Source organism: Halyomorpha halys, unplaced genomic scaffold, assembly GCF_000696795.3.
Source record: "Halyomorpha halys isolate HHAL.00 unplaced genomic scaffold, Hhal_1.1 Scaffold124.1, whole genome shotgun sequence".
NCBI lineage: Eukaryota > Metazoa > Arthropoda > Insecta > Hemiptera > Pentatomidae > Halyomorpha > Halyomorpha halys.
Window position 1 is genome coordinate 420,303 of NW_027111282.1, and position 18,398 is coordinate 438,700.

The 18,398-nt window shown below is 35.3% G+C and overlaps 1 protein-coding gene across 1 annotated transcript in view; it reads left to right on the forward strand.

Moving 5' to 3' along the window:
* Positions 1-7,699, forward strand: part of LOC106678121 (protein ILRUN) — a 15,396-nt gene extending 7,697 nt beyond the window's left edge. Inside the window, exons 4-5 of the mRNA XM_014416452.3 lie at positions 5,721-5,888; positions 7,196-7,699. Of these exons, the coding sequence (XP_014271938.1) occupies positions 5,721-5,875 (155 nt within the window). The 3' untranslated portion in view covers positions 5,876-5,888; positions 7,196-7,699. The remainder of the gene's footprint in view (positions 1-5,720; positions 5,889-7,195) is intronic.
* The last annotated feature ends 10,699 nt before the right edge of the window (positions 7,700-18,398 follow it).

Here is an 18,398-nt window from a genome sequence, read left to right on the forward strand (position 1 = left end):
ACTCCAAATTACTCTTGCACAGGCATTCCTGATAGTGGGAATTTTAGTTGTTCAATATGACCCTTCCTCTTTAATACTCTCTGTAGTAACATCATGTTCTCTTATGGTTATCACCCTGAATGGGCCCTTATATTCCTGTATCTCCTTACAGCTGTTACTGCAACTTACTATATACAATTGTCCCGATTTTGGTCACTTCCATCCCATCCATGACCTTTAAATTCTCCCATGTTACCCTCCTAGTTTTTGCCCTTTCCTCTCCCGCAGGAATTGCCTAGATGGTTCCCCATTCTCTTCCTATATTACATTTACTGTTATTGCTTGAGACAACCAATCGTCTACCACATTTTCTTTGCCTAGTTTTTCTTTTGTATCAAAACCCTTTTTATATGAAAAAAAAATTAATACAAAATATAAACATATATACATTATACATTATATACAATTTTTGGATTGTGTCCTTTTACTGGAGCAGTGCTCCATTCTAAGGAATGGCCTAATACAATAACAAGGAATTGGAGATAACAAGAATTTTTAAAAATATGTGAGGTGCTGGGGCGCACTTCAATTTTTTGTCTTTCTACGTTACACTAAAACACTAAAAACCTTGTCATTGTCAATTTTTCTGGATTAATTGCCGGGTTGTGGTGTTCGTGGGTGTAGATCCTGCCATCGGACTGGTGGAGGTGCTGGTGTCAGTGCCTGGAAGAGTGGATTGGTCAGTGATTGGAGGGAGTCAAAGAACTTGACATTGACCAATGAACTCTGGCACTGCGGGCAGATCCAGGAGTTGATGCAGTTCTGGAGGCTTCTTCTTCTTCCACGATGTTGTGCGGACCATCCATGGTGTTCTGGAAACCCTGAAGGTGGTGCTGTTTGCCGTCGGAGAGGTACTTGAAGAGTGGTGCTCCATAGAGAAGTGCCGGCCTTAGGATGCTCTTGTAGATCTGCAGAGAGAGCGCTGGTGTTGTGAGGAGGTGGTTCAGTCTTCGGGAGAGTCGATGCTTTGTGCTTTTGATGAGTGAACATGCTTGCCTGGTTTATATATGATTTCCATTTTATACTGTCCTAGGAGTTCCTGCCAATGCGTAATTCTGGCTGAAGACTCCTTAAACATTCCCACCCATTGCAGGGGCCTGTGGTCAGTGTGTACCTTAAACTTTTAGTTCCCAGCAACCTCCAAAATCCCTTAACATCCCTGGGCGTCACCATCATCCGTATAGCAGTGACTTTAAAAAAAAATCCTCATATTCTCTCTTAAACCTCTGTCTTGACCTGATTAATTGCTCCAACCCTTTTTTTCTTTCTCCCTCCCTGGGATTTCTGCCATATGGGGTTTGGCAGCAGTAGGGTAGTGCGCTGGGATTACGTATGCCACTGCCATCTTCATTTTTTTTTCACACTTTATTTATGAACTTTATTACAAATTTATTTACAATTATATGGAGGGTACCAGTTAATTTTAATTAGTTACAATTTTGTAACATGGTGCAGCCCAGTACTTGGGTGAGCGCCTTTAAGATGGGTATACACCTTATCCACCTGCATCCATCCGGTAGGTCCAGCCCTCCGGGTTCGCATCTGTCCAGGTATCCCCTCTAGTACGCAGCCTTGTCCAGCCCTCCTGGTCTTGTTCTGTGTCTGCTTGTGTGCCTTTATCTTCTCCTATTGGAGACACGCCGATCCCGGGTGGTCAATCCCTTCCCAATGTAAAGTATGTCGGGTCAACCACCTTCCATTCCATTCTTTCTGCAATAAAATCCTCCCGCAGCATCTTCTTTCATAGGTTCGGGGTCTCACCAATCCTCTCTTTGAGTCCCTCCAGAAGCGCTTCCAGCCCCTTCCTCTTAATTTCAATAACATTCTCCTTGAGGATTATGAGATCCAGGGGCATTGCACCTGCAATGTAGCAATGTTCTATTACTTTCCGTGACCCTCAGCTGAGCCAATCTCTGTATGGTGGTCAGTTTCTTCTTTTGATCCTGCATGAGGTTTCAGCTCCACACAGGGGATGGGTACTGAGTGACTTAATATCACCCTTTTTAAGCGTTCCCAACAGTCCAGTATTGGATTGCTTGGAAAGAATTTTATTTAAGCTCCATGTAGCCAAAATATTATCAACCTCAAGACAAAACTTCCTCCAAGATTGTCTTTTGGCTTTACGAATCAATTTATGGTACTCTGTAAGAGCCCACCTGTAAGTATCCCTTCTGCCAGATCTTTTGGCAGCATTGAATAACCTTCTAGTGAAGGTTCTTGGCTTATTGAGTTCATTGTTCCACCAGGAGACATTCCTGTTGGATGTTTGTTTACAGACAGGATTACTGCTGTGGTATGAATTCACAATAGCATACGTCAGTGAGTCATTAGGACATTTCAGATGCCAAATATTATATGTTACTTTTGGACAGCATTTGGTGAGTTCAATGAGATGTGAGTTATAGGATTCCCAGTCCGTGCGACTGAGGTTTCTGTTTACCATATCACATCTCAGATCAACAGATAGATCATATCTGATGTATTTATGATTTGAGCATGACTCTTCATTACAGACATGCCAGTTAACTACATATTGACTAATGTAATTTGTTGCCAATGTGATATCAATAATTTCTGATCTGACAGGCAGAAGGTAGGATTCCTGCCCCTGTTGATTATGTCAAGATCAAAATTAATAAGAAAGTCTAAGATTTTTTCACCTCTAGAATTGATGTTGGAGTTGCCCCTTAGCTCATGGTGTGTGTTGGCATCCAGGGCAGCTAGAATCTGTGTCTCCCCAAGTTCCATGATCCTCTCAAGTTTGGTGGTGGGGTTTGGTCTTCATAGGGCAGATATCCTGCTAAAATTGTGTTATCTGCCTTTTCTGAATCCCCTTGTGGTGTGAGCTGAGGTGCTGTAAAATCCCAGGAGCAAAGTTGCCAAAGAGGCAGCAGTTTTAAATTACTTTTAATAACAATGCAGGTCCCAGGATGCATGGGCTCAGAAATGACTCTGTATCGAGGTATTCCCAAACCTTTCAGCCTGCCTTCATAGAGGTAAGGTTCTTGTATAAGAATAATATCAATATCCTCTAATGTATTGCTACAACACACCACATGCATCAATGCAATGGTATAAATTGATTTGCAGCAGCTTCGTGATCGAGATCATTCTCAATAGCCGAGGGCTGGGCCACTGTCGGGGGTTCACCTCCAGGACCAGCATGAACATGCCCCTTCGGCTCATCCCCACCAATGGTTACTGTCCCGGTCAGTCCCGATGTCGAGGGTTGTTTGATTATTGGAGGCGTATGCACTATTCCACTTCCTGTACAGCTCTCAGGCAGCAGTGACACCTTGGATTCCACTTTCATGGGCCGACCCTCTGTCATATTCTGAATATGCCTGAGGGTCATCATATGCAGGCTATAACCAATCTGCATGCTTTGTGCCCTCAAGATTGGATTTCGGGATTCTTCTGCCCCCCCTCCCCCTCCCCCCCGGCAACCTACTGCCAGGAAGAAATACAGCTACACTTGCAACTTTAAGGAGCTCCTTAGCATCTCCAGTGCGAAGGGTGATTCCTTCCCCAGTGTAAATGTTGGGAGGAATAATTGGTAACCAGTCTCTAGCCAATTGGTTGATGCAATAAAGGACGCATCTACCCATCCTATAGCTGGCACTCCCGAACAGTGGGTGTAACTCTCTAAACTCATCTAGAGTATCAAGGAGTTTAGTAATTTTATACTTTAAAATATTACAGGGTGCCTTGGTAAGCAGGGTTTAGCGATAGTTGCTAGGCACAATTTCGACATCAAACCCACTAGTTGCTTTGGCATAGCTCTTAGGCTTGCTATCCATTCCCCTGGGTTTCTTCGCAACAGGTGCAGAAGTCCCAGGGGACTTCCTAATCCTCTTTTCCACAGCCTGTCCCCGCTTAGGGGTCTGTTCTCTGGGCTCAGCCACTAGTTTTATGGGAAACCTTGCTGTTCCAGCTACGGAGCCCTGGGACAGCCCCTTCTCAATGGCCAAATTGCTGTGTTTCAGTGCCTGTCCTCAGGGTGTAACAATTCCGACTCCTGGCTCCATTGGGAACCTTGCAGCCTTCGCCACCGCACCCTGGGGCTGTACTGTCACACTTAAGTCAGGTGTCTGTTTTGGACCTTCCCCCATGTGAACAGCACGCCTGATTGAGAGCTCTGTGGAAGCCTTGCAGCCACGGCCACTGACCCACTGGGCAGCTCTGCCTCATGTAAGCTTCACCTTTGCTCCTGTGCCTGACCCTTGGAAACAGCAACTTCTGCTGAACCTCGCAGTTTCAGTCAAAGAAGGGGTTGCACCATTGCCTCAGACGAAGCTGTTAAAAGTCGGGCCTTTGTCTTCCTTCTAATATGCCTCCTCTAGGTCTCAGAGGGAGGTGGAGCAGGCTGCAGTGCCCATCACCACATCACTGGTGATAACAGATTGGCTAGTGTTAGAAGTCAAGTATGGGTCTTGACTTGCCTTGCAAAAGTAGGTTGGTCAACTATGTCAGCTTGAGCTGATGTCGCTGCAGTCTCTTCTGTTTTCTACACCAGGACGTGAAGTCCTCCAATCTCCTCCATCAGTGTTGTGTACATCACACCAATGGAGGATTCGTCTGAGATGTCTAGGTTGATGGACTCATCCAAGACACCTGAAATAAGAAAGTTCGAGTAAGAAGAATATTCCTCAGTAGTAGTAGGTAATAGATTATTTGAAAAATTGTGGACATTTTGTTCCGACGAGAATTAGGGTGCTTAAACTACACTGCTGGTACTACCCCCTCTACTTGCAGTGGGCATTAAATAGAATGGGATGTGCCTGGTGCTCCTAGATGGTTGATAAAAAACAGTCTATTTTTGTATACTCTGCCATTCAGCCACAGCTCAAGCCTCCACTTAGCTGGGGTGTTTGTTACCAGGCTCTAGTATTCCTGGAGTACTGAGCCCCACCTCTGTCATTCACGAGTCCCATCGTTTGATGTCTTCCTGGGGGGGGGAGACACCACATGGAGGTGACAGTAGGCATTGGTGTGAATAGGGACTTGGAATTCGTGAGCAGTGAGTTAGTAGGGCACTATCAGTCAGTCTTTCCTTAATGAGTGACGGAGATTCCCGCACCCATCTCCCTCTCTAGTAGTTGTATTTATGATCAAGAGGTTGAAGTGGCTTTACCTCTCCTATTACAATTATTTCCTGGAATAATAAAAGGAAGATGGAAAAACTCAAATAATGATACAACTTTTTATATTGAGCCAATGATCTTCCATTTTCTGGAATCCTTCCTCTACTAAGTTATCCAATCTCACATATATCATACTTCTCCAATCTCCTTTATTCAAATCCTTCAAACACTTATCCAGTCTTCATAATTATATATAACCGCCCTCCAAACCTTAGCTTCTGACAGACCTTTCCTAATCTGATTCTCTTCCTCCATGAAATTCTATTCAAAACTAACTTATTATGTATAATGCTAAGTTTACACAAGTAATACTAATGCTATAAAAATCCAGGTATTTATTGATCCAATATTATAAGTGTTAGCCTTTCATAGTACCAAAATTATTCAAGTTTGTCTATAAAGATTAATAATTATATGTTGTGCTTAAGTGTGAAACAGCATTTTTCAAATATTTAGTATTTTTTACTTTTTTCATTTTGGAACAATTGATCTTAATTATTTCTTTTATGTTAATAAAAACCTTAATTATTATTTTAGATATTATCTGGGTAATAATGACTGTTATGGAAGATGACACATCAAACTTAGTAAAGCAATTATCTGATCTCAATACTTGCTCAGAATCTTCAACTAGCAGCAATAATAGGGTTGAATCAGATGGTATTCAAAATCCTTTTGGAATGCATCCATAGTGTTACTAAGGAGGTATTAATTTTGTTTTTACTAATAATTTCATTTAAATAATTTATTTTAGACAGTTCACAAGTTGATAATTACCAATATATACTTCTTTTATTTTTTGTAAATTTGATTGTGTCGTGTGAGTTAGGGGCCCTATTCATTGCCCCATTGGGTAGAGACAGTACTGTATGCTGGTAATATAAATAATAATTATATGATATATTGATAACTTATTTACCATTGTTTCTAATCAAAGGTAAAAGTAGATTAGTGTCACGTCTCTTATCAAAAGAGTGCTGCCTGCAGATTGTACTAGTGAAAATTTCTACCACATTCTCTACTTCATGTTATTTAACTTTCACCACTGATAATATTAAGATTGTTTTATTACTCAACAACATGCAAGATCCAATGATAACTAACATTTAAGATAAAACTATCATATATATCATAGGTAAAACCATAAATGCAAGTGATTGATTGAAATCTGAGCACTGATAAAATTTTTAAACCTAACCGAAAGAATGACTAAATAATAAATCTATAATAATGTTAGTTAGCATTTCAATATTAATATTTTAAATAATACTATCATTTTAGATATCATTTTTTTTTTCTAATTATTACTAAGCAAAGAATACTTAGTTTTTTACCACTAAAAAATATATAAAAATCAAACTTAAGTATATGTAGGAAAAAAAGAAATAAAAAAATCAGTAAGGATATTAAATAAAAATGATTTTAATTAGTTATACCTATCTTAATTTTTCCAATAACACTGTCATAAAATATATATTACTATTTTCTTAAATGATGGGCATTATAATCTCCAATAAGGATGTATAAATGCATTTTTGTGTTGTTGATCCTAATAAAACAATCTTAATGGAATCTGTGGCAAGAGTTGAGAACATAAAGTAGGGCCTGTGCTAGGAATTTTTCTCTGCCTTAGATTAGACCGAGGGTTGAGCTTCCTTAATTTAATTTTTTTAATTGACAATTCATGCATACTAAGGTTTTTGTTTCCTGTAAAGGTATGAATAAATGACAAGTTTTCTATTTTTTAGTTGTTATTCTTTTAATGTTGATGGTAAATAACCTCATTAATAATACATCCATCATTAATTTTCCTAGGTCATGATTCTTTGTTATTGATTGCTACTTCATTCTATTGCTATGATTTTTAAGAAATGGTGTAGGTCATTCTTTTGCATATATTTGTGTTTCAGTCTTTTATAGCATGGATTTTTTTAGCCTTTAAAATTGAATAAATTTACTTAAGTTATTTTGTTTTAAAGTGATGGTAAATTTATATATTTTTTCTCCTGCAGGTTCAAGAAATCAAGTGAAGGAATCATTGTGATAACATTTCTTATTATAATAAATTTTATATATCTCCAAAATGTATGGCCAGATGTTTAAATAAGTTTATTTGATTTTGAGCGGAACATATGTTAACGCCAATCATTAATGTGTTTCTAATTATAAATACCTCTTTCAATAAATCATTCATTCACTAATTTAAGACTAGCTTGATCATTACAGTACAGTTTTATTTTTTCTGATGAAAAAGAATTGTGTTGTCTTGGTCAACAAGTAAATTTTTAGGATTTAGATAAAATGAAAGGAACTGGATTTTAAAGGAATATCTACATGTTTCTAATTTTGTTTGAGATGAACTATCATTTTATAAAAAATACATTAATGATTTTAGTGCCTTTAAAGAAATTTTGGGGCTGTAGTTTATATTGTCTTTTAAGTTAAGACACTGGCTATATCAATTTTATTAATGTGATGAATGTGAAAATCTGTAATAATAAAGATTTTGTCTTGTATATTGTAGTCTTGGTAATGTAGATTAGTTTTTGCTTAACCTTTAAAAATTAGGGGCCTGACATTTTCTAAGAGTGGAAAATATCTTTACTACATTGGAGTTTGACCCTGATGACACTACTATCCTTAAATAACTATATCGTGGTAATATTATGTCCTTTTTTATCATTTTATTTTTATTCTATCCTTACAAAATCATCAGTTTTGTAAGAGTTTCCTCATTTTATTAATTGATTAAATTTTTAAATGTTTTACCCTAAATGAAATATTGGTGTAGTAAAAGTAATTCCATGTATTATCCTTGACTGGATTTTTTATTTGAATTTATCACTGGTGGTAGTTATTTCTTTTTATTATTTTGGTATTGAAGCAATTATATATGTTTCACATTTAAAGTGATCTAATATAAAATTTATATTTAATATAGTTTTATATATGATTTACTGACTGACTATTCCTATTAGTATTTAAGAATTCTGTATATATCACTAAAAAATTATCTTCTGTTTATTATAAAAGATGATTACCAAGTTACCAACAATCCAAAAGTGTTAATAATTAATGTTATGTTAATGTCTTTATTAATAAAATTCCATAATTTACTGGAAAATTTGCAAACTTTCTTACTTTATTTTATACTGAAATATGTGTATAACATCAATAATCAACGGATATTATGCCCATAAAAATCACCATTGCAACTGATCTCTTAGCCAATCAATATTAAATGTTCTCCTCACTCAAAGAAAAGAATTTACAGATTTACTAAAACATACACAAGGCATATTTTAACATGCCATGAGAAAAAAATTCAAATTTCTTCAATCTTGTTATCAGTTTTCGGTCTTTTTCAGTGCCTTTATTCAGTGGTAGCACAAGAATTCACTAGACATCTAAAACATGACCTCATTAAGTATTTTCTTTTATAGCCCCATATCAAAAGCTCAAAACTTCTCACTACAACAACTAGTACTTCTAGAAATAATACTACAATTAAGAACAAACATTTTCTGGCCACCTCTTTAAAAACTTTATAATTTTTAGAATGTTGTCATTCTTCTTTATTGCTACCAAAATTTTATAACCTGATGAAAAATGGAAGTTAGTTCTATTAAAATAAAAACAACACAATCCAACGGGCATAATTATAAACTCAACAAGCAGAGCTGCATTCTAGCTGTTGATAAGTTTCATCAGCTGGGATCTCCTGAGCTGGCTCCAAAATGATATTGGTAACTTGCAATGAGGGGGTTTCTTGGGACTTGGGGAAGCAATGGCAGGAACTATGGTGCTTCAGGAGACCCAAGTATTTGGTACAAATTTTATAAATTCTAGAGTAATTTTATTTAAATTGGATTACTTCAATTTATATATAGAGATTATAGCACCAACACCAAGCAGGCTTCATAAATATATTATATTTCAAGGATTTATTTGAAAGAATTAGGTTAATTTATTATCCTTCTTATATTTGCAAGCTGAGCTCATCATGAATAGATCCAATGTTTTACAAATATCAGACTTTGATACACCATCAATCATTAAGAGATAAATGCACAAGCCATGATATTGATAATATAATCTCTTGATGAATAAAAACATGAATTATAAGAACATTAGTAAACTTTATTAACTCTATAATATGTGCACATCAACAATCAATGGACAATGTTCTTCCTGTTAAGTCTACCACTGCGATCTATCCCCAAACAATCAATATTTAATGTTTATTATGTTTTAAATTGGACAAAAACTCTCTTCTCTTTCTTTGTATCTTTTTAATTACCATAATATTTTACTCAAATCCAGACAATGCTTAATTTTTTTCACCCATTTAAGTATTACTACTTTGTGGAATGGTTAATATTATTTGAAATACCAACAAAAATAAATATGATAACCACTAGAAGACATACTATTAATATAGTTACTGTAAGTAGATGATAACCTAAATAATTAGTTTTATTTTTCATAAATATAGATTTATGTATGTTAGGTTTTTATATTTTACTAAGTTTAGAAAACCAAAACATTTAATTTTCAAAATCATTGAAAAGTAAGAAATACATATAACATATATTTTACTAATATATTAAAAAAATATTACTGTATTTTTTTGTATTAAATATATATTTTTATATTTTATTGAGAGGTTATTAGTTAACAATTTTGCTCAGATATATTGTGAATATTTGTACATAGTGTAGTATATATATAGTTGATGTAATAAAATTGAACTTGTTATATTAATAACTTACAAATATTTGATGATGAAACATCACAATAAATGCATTTTTATTAGAATTAAGATATATGATGGAATATTACAAGGTTAAATATTCGTTCATTTATTGATTAATAAATTGATCTTATATAATAAAAAATTAATTAAACTCATTTCTTTTGCTTTTGTAAACCTACTACATATTCCTTACCAAAATTAGACTCTTTAGTACATGACTGGCTGGAATGATTATATGACTTGGATTGGAATGGTATTCTTTGCCTTGTTCTGGCCTAATCTTTTGGAACTGGATGTATTGTTTAATGTTGGAGCTTCTTGATTTTTCCTCAAATATTATAAATCAATTGAATGTTTAAGTTCGTATAGATGCACATACATGCACAGGATGACCAGGTGTTTAGTTTTGTGATTGTAAAGAATTTGTCATATCTTTTGAATTATATATATTATATTATATATAATTTAAAAGATGTGATGTGATATATATATATATATATCATATCACCAAATTATATCATCGCCTTGAATTCACCAGAGTGCTCCACCTCGGGCCTCACAGAAGCTATCAAATTTAAAACTAAAAATGTTAATGTATTGTAGTGTATTCATGTCCAATTATAGATTGATGGGTGTCCAATGTATTTAGGCAGTATGGCCTAATTAAGCATTTCTCTCTTAACATTCTTTTATAAAAAATACATTGTTATTTTCACATATTATTAATTTTTGTATGTACTACTTAGTATTACATACAATAAATAAATGGTACCAAAATAACGCACAGAACTACCTTGAGCATATTAGATAAGACCACTTAGATATTAGATCACATATTAGATAAGACTAGTCACAACCAACTGCACTATCCCTAACGAAATAAGAGCCAAACGAAGGCCAATTTTATTTTAGATCCACAAGCTTTCTCTGATGAGGTCTTGTCCTTATAGCATGGATGACATAAGGCTCTGCTTGAGGTAGTTCAGTGTGATAACCGTTACTGCTTTCACAAGAGTTGATTTTTTATTTTGTTTACCTAAGACTCAATCTCTATCCTTCAGTTTCCTTGGCTTTCATTTCCTTCAATCACAATCTTAGTCCGTCTTAATCATCCCAGCAACTAGTATCACTGACTCCTGTCTCTCCATAGTTCTAGTCCATCTGATTCTTCCCAGCAACTAAAACTGTTTCGTATCCTAACAGCAATACAAGTCTGTCCGATTTATCCCAGCAACTAGAACTGTTACTTATCCTATAAGCAATACTAGTCTGCCTGATTGATCCCAGCAACTAGTATCGCTGACTCCTGTCTCTCCACAGTTCTAGTCCATCTGATTCATCCTAGCAACTAGTATCACTGACTCTTTTTAATAAAATTTGTAAACCTTTGTTTTTATCAAGTTATTCTTTAAATCAGATATCGAAAAATATAATTTCAAAATCACAAAACATCCAAACTATGTCAAAATAGATAAATAAATGTCAGCACTAAATTACATTCAGTTGCAAATAAATAGCTATAATAATTCAAATTAATAAGGATATTATCTATAAATTGTATATAATTATTAACTCAAAATTATAATAAATGTCTTAATTCTTTTGCTTCTTATTTCTAAAAAAATATTTTTGGTACAATGCAAGAATTCTATCCATCTAAGAAACACTATCCATTTCCTATATCACCCATGTAATTAGATAAACAATTCAAGTTTTTTATTATTTCATGGTTTTACCAGTATCTATACTTAGTTCATGCCAACAGTTAATATTTTCTTTACTAGATTAATTTTGATTGATATATTCTTGTTTGAGAGTGGTTTAGTTTATTTAAAAACAAATTTGATCTTTTTTCCTCAACTTTATTCTTTTTAAAACCTTCCAACGTTTCAACCACTCAGGTCATTTTCAAGGATACCTTTACTTTGTTGTCATTTTCTCTTTTAAAATTCCTAAAAATGCCGGCTAATTGGCTTTGTCCCATCAATAACTTCTTCTATATAACTCTTTCTTAAATTTAAAACTTGTATCAACCACTTCTCTTCTTTCTTTCATTTACATTTGCAAACTTTAAACAGAACCTACCTTCTTAGTTTGCAATGTAAATGAAAGAAAGAAGAGAAGTGGTTGATACAAGTTTTAAATTTAAGAAAGAGTTATATAGAAGAAGTTATAGATGGGACAAAGGCAATTAGCCGGCATTTTTAGGAATTTTAAAAGAGAAAATGACAACAAAGTAAAGGTATCCTTGAAAATGACCTGAGTGGTCCAAACATTGGAAGGTTTTAAAAAGAATAAAGTTGAGAAAAAAGGATCAAATTTGTTTTTAAATTTTCTTTACATTTTGGTGTAGATCTCCATAATATATATGTAGTAATTCGAGGCTAATGGGGATTTTTCTCAAATATATACACTTCCTTCAACTCACCTTAAGTACTTGTGAAAACGTTTTTACACACTTAATTTTACCAATTTAACATTATCGTAATAAAGTATTTAGACTATTAGAAGTCCTTTATCAGAATATAGAACCCCTATCCACTGACATTTCATTACCCATGACTTGCATATTTTTATACCTAATTTGGTTGAATTATACTATTAAGTATTGTCTTTCTAACGATTATCTGGCACTTCCTCTTGTTATATAACATTATATATTATATATTATTATAATATAAAATTATATATTATATAACATATTCATTTTATTTAATAATTGAAGGTATATTCTATTCAAAATTCCATCTGTTGCTAGGACAGGTTGTAGTGTTTATTTATGGTGATCCTATATCACTGATGGTTCCATAGCTGTAAAACTCATTTTATGAACTTGGTAAATTGCTTATAACACGCCCTGCCTTCAAATAATATTTGGTTATAACTTGTCTTTCCTATCCTAGTTGAAAATGACTTGTCAGTGAACAATTCACCCTTGGCAATGCTCGGCTTGCTCTTTAGATTTTAGATTAGTTTTATTCTGGACGATTAACTTCTTGATTATTACTTTATTTATCTTCTTGTTTTTTAAATACAATTTTTTGTATATTTTTAATACAGATAGTTTTCCTTTAACGATTATGCTGGTCGTTATCGGTAATTTATATTTTAGAATATAGTTGAGTTTCTTTTGGAACTAATATGATTTTTCTATGGAAACTGCTGAGTAGTTTAGAGCCAATCATCTAAAACGAGGTATTTTATTATTTAAGAAGGCTTGAAATGATGTGCATTCTTAAATTATATGTTTTATGGATAACGGGGAATGACAGGTTTGGCAACGAAGTTGATCCTCTTTTGTGATTAAGTGAACGTGTGTTAAGTTGGAACGTCCGATTCTCACTCTCGTAACAACTACTTCTTCTCTTCTGCTTCCCCTTGTGGTAATTACCCACTTTTGTGTGTTTTTTTTTCATTTCGCTGCTTATTTGTCAATGGAACCTCAGACCCTCGGTTCCATAAAAATGCCTTTACGTCTTTTGGCTCTTAAATTTGGAGTGGTGGAATATTCATTGTAGCCTTATCTGCTGCCTCATCTTCAGGTATTACTGACTGTCCTGGAGTCCAGAAAAAGGTTACACTTTTTTAAAAGATGTTTTAGCATATCTATGTAATTGTGAATCTTGTCTATTGTGGGTCCATTTTTATTGAAGTTTGATAAACTCTGGAGAGCAGACATTGAGTCTGAAAAAATTAGTATGTTTGATAATTTGCTTTTCATTGATAAATGAAAAGTTTGTCGAGGTGTCTGTGTAATATCTAACTCTATTAGATATGTTATGTACTCTTGATCAGAAGGCCTCGACAATGCCTGTTCAATATAGGTAAGGTAGTTGATTAGGGAATAAATAGATAGGATGAGAGTTACGGGGTGACAGCCGCAAATTCTCTAACGATGGTACCAACCTCGTTCTACCGGGTACTATTCCTGTAGGTACGAAGAAGTAAAGCAAGCCTGGAGGGTAGCCAGCCGCCAGGTCATGCAGGAAGGTACCTTCGTTCTACCGGGTGATATTCCTGTAGATACGAAGGTGGTATGTAGGCTCGGCAGGTAGCTAGTCGCCTAGTCTTTCGAAAGGAAAACAGATAGAGGAAGGAGGAAGTAACCAACAGGGAGCGTTAAATAAGACTCCTCATATCCAATAAGAAAGATGGAAGAATATATTGAATGTCTTATTTGCTGTCCCAAGAAAGGAACTTGTTGAGCACCATCGGTGGGATATTGATTCTACTAACGATACAAAGGCCGGTGAGAGGAACCGCTTGTAAGAACTAACTTTTTTGTGTTTCAGTATATTCTTTTTGGTAAACATTATTTAATAAATCAACATATTTACAATTATAATGGTAATTACAAGCACAGTGATCAAAAGCTATAGCTTGACACCTTCTAGGCATCGCCTTCACCAGGTTTCGAGTCACCTTTCCGATTTCGTTCTAAGCTGTCTTCAACTTCACTATTAGTTCTTGTCTATTTGAACTTTAAAAACTTCACAAATTCTCAATTGGGTTCAGATCAGGGGACTGAGGATGTTGAACGTGAGGTTGGTGGACACAAATAAAATGTTTTTACCGTTTTATTAGTTACGGTTAAGTAACACAAAACGTTCTTACTGTTGTGAGAATAAACAACACACAACAAGGCATTGATGCAACCTCCTGACTGTTACCAAACCGTTACAAACGGTTCAATATATTCAGTTTGCTACAGAGCAACATTTATACAATAAAAAAATGAATTTTTACATCTCACTTCAACAGAGGAGGCGTAGATAATACCCTACGGGGATTGCATAATAACAATTCACTTGTTTTTCTTGTGGTGTATTTGGGACCGTTATCTTGTTGAAATAAATAAGTTAGTTCAATCCCTAATTTTGCAACGCTTTTATTTAAATTACAACGCAATATGTCTACATACCTGTCTGCTGTCATAATACCATTGATTATGTCTAGTTCTCCAATCCCTGCCCAGCTCACGTAGCCCCAAACGATGATAGAACCGCCTCCGTAATTAACTGTTGAAAGAATGTTCTTTGAATCCAGTGCCATTTTGGGTATCTACATACATATCTCTTTTTATCAGATCCAAAAGTGTTAAATTTGCTCTGATCTAAGAACAAAATATTTTTCCAAAATTCCAAAGGCTTGTTAGCATTTTCTTTAGCTGGTTTTTCTCAGTAATAAATGGGTTCTTCCTGGGTGATCTTCGTTTATAGCCTGCCTTATAAAGCACATTTCTTATAGTTTGGGATATAACTGATTTGCCAGATGTTGTTTCTAAATGTTCAGTTAATTCTCTGGAACTAATTTTTAGATTTTTAGCAGCTACTCGTACAATTTGTTTGGCTTCTCTAGTAGTTATCATTTTAGGCCGCCATGAGCATTTTATATTGTCAGTAGATCCACTTTTAATCTTTTTTATTATATTCTGGAAGATTGCTGATTGACCGTGTGTATCAATGAATGGAATATGGTTCGGGTGCGGTCAAATAAAACTCAAATAGTAATAACTATTTTAATTGAACCAACGTTTACATACCGACACATTTTGAACATAATAAAACACTCATATACTTCTTTTCTCCTTGTTCTGCATTTCAGAAGCCCACTTTCTTCTAATATCTTTTATTCTTGTTTCTCTAAAATCTCACCCCATATTTAATTATTTTTATATCAACTATCCTTCCTTTTTCAGTTATATTCATTTATCTTATTTTTAATTTATGTTTATATGTTACCTACTTAAGTGTACTTATATTGATTACTTTATTATTAATTTTCTATTATATGTTTACATATCTCTGTATTCCCACTCATTTGGTATATTGTCTTTCTTAATCACTTACATATATTGTATTCCATTATTTTAACTTTATTTCTTCTTTGTAGAAAACCATGACAATTTTTTTTTTTTTTTATTTGTTTTATAATTTTGCAAATATTTCTTCTTCCCCTCTATTATCATTTATTGTGTACCTAATTTTAATAATTTTTACTTTGTTTACTGTAAAATTATCTTCGTTATTATGTGACGTACTCAACTACCATCCCCACTCCTCTCTATACAAACGGTTCACTCTGACTTTGACTTCTGTCAAAACAGGTATGAATTCTGTCTCATTCATTTTCATTTGATTTTATTCTTTTCCTTTTCATCTCTTAGTTTGTACTTTCTTTAATATTTCTTCTCTTATTTTATCTCTTATCTTTCTGTTACTATTGCCGTTTTAATTAATTGTTTATAACCTTTAATTTTTCTTATTAAATTTTACGTTTCACTGTATAACCCTGTTATTTTCCACCTTGTTTTTTTTTCTTTGTAACTATGTCAAGTGTTTGTATCTTTTTTAGCACTGACGAAGCCCTGCAACGCGGGGCGAAACGTTGGCTCAATTAAAATAGTTATTGTATATATGTATATATAGTTGACCGTAAAAATTGATATATAAGAGGATGGTCAGGGTTGCGGTCAAAAGTGAAACAAAAATAGTTTACAACTATTTATTTTCCGACGTTTCACCCCACTTTGCAGGGCTTCATCAGGGCTGTGCATCAGGTTTGTACAGGTAAATGTTTCCGTTTAACGCGTTTACCAATCTCCCATAGTGAAACCTTTTTGGAATAAGGAAACAATTCTGTCTTTAATGACGGGACTTAACTCTCATATTTTTCTCCCTTGTGGAAGCTAGGAAGTCTTAACTGGCTTGAGGTATTGGTATTAGTGAGGGCTATCAGTTACCCTTTGAACCTACTAATCCATACCAGTCCTGGGATTGTTTTGACCTGAGAATTACTTAAAACTTTTCATTATTCACTTGTATAAATACTTTTTTGGTCCAGTCCAAGTTACGGTTTGAGTCAGCTGTTACTTCGATGTCAGCTGACTGAGAAGATCAGCTGATCGAATGTATATAAAGAGATGTACTGAACCCAATAAAGCCAGTTTGTCCATAATAATAAGTCAATAAGTCCAAGCGTGTATTCAGTGCGCCAGATCGTATTCCTTTTTATCTTTTTTTGCATTTTGCTTTCAGCGATACTTGTTTTTGTTCTCTCTCATTTATGGCAGGTAACAGAATAGTGAGAGCAGCAGTTCTAAAACTTAAAGGTCAGAACTTCACAAAACTCACTTCCAGCTGCAGCCAACCAATCTCTAGCAGCAGACAACCATCCCTGTAGCTGCAGTCAACCCGGAGATGGAGCCATTATCAGAAGTCTCTTTAGCACAAGCTCACGACATGACGCTAGAATGGATTAAGGTCCGTACAGCAACCGTCCAGCACCTGAGGAAAGCGGTGTCAGACTTAAAAAAATTCACCGGAGAAACTGGAGAATTAAATCAAATTTTAAAAGGGAATGACCGACTAATAAGCCGCATTAAAGCGAAGTTTATCTACTCGATAGCGAAGACGCAGAGGCATTAAAAGCAGCGGTAGTATGAAGAGTAAAGAGGAGCATTCCCAATCAGATTCAGGCGGACGAAGAGTCCCCTTGGAAAAATATCAAGGAAAGATTAAAGAAGGCATTCGGAGGAGGACGATGGGCACCAGAGGAGGACATATTTATGATGATCAGGGAGACAAAGAAACCTAACCAGTCTAGTGCGCAATATCCCGCGGAACTCCTAGCACGATTTAACAGAATACAAGATAAACTCAGCGAAATGAAGGAAACAACCCAGGAACGGCGGATGCAATTCTTATCCCTGGTACTAAAGATAAAGTTGGCAAAGGAGCTAGGAAAGAAGGAAGGATTTCCGAGAGAGCGCTAGTTTGTGGAAATTGCACAAGATCTCATAGAAACAAGCGCTAGAGAGGTGGAGGTCCAAAGGGAAGTAGAAGAGCCAGGGTGGACCCAGATAGAATACCAACGGCCCAGAAACATGCCCAACCCAAGGAGGTTGTGGAAAGATTGGGGATTTAGAGGCGCATTGCCCACGCACGTGATGCTTCGAATGCGGAAATGAGGGGCACATAGCCAAACAGTGCCCATATATGTACCGAAGAAGATATGTGAGCCGGGGCAAACCAGTTGAGATCAACGCCTAACAGATACGGAGAAGCCACCGTAGGTTGAGTAGATCTTCAGATGAATGTACGCAAGCATCAGGAGCATCAGAGGCCGAAGAAGAAGTCGAGGAGCCAGCCAGGGGACCGAGGTATTTAAATTGCGAGAGAAATTGCTTTTGCACTTCGTAGGGAGTATACCGAGGGAATACAAAGTGATTGTGGGATGTGACCTGCTAGGGAAGGTGGGTGCTTGGGTTAATAATATCGAGGGAAAATGGAGAATTAGGTTGGGGGGTAAAATGTGATCGACAAAGAAAAATCGAGGGCGCACGGGTCAGAGCTATCAATCAGGCTGAGGACTGCAGATACTTAGGAGAGGATATTTTTTTAAAGAAGGAGGAATGCTTGGTGCAACCGGGAAGACAGTACATGAGAACATACTAAAAG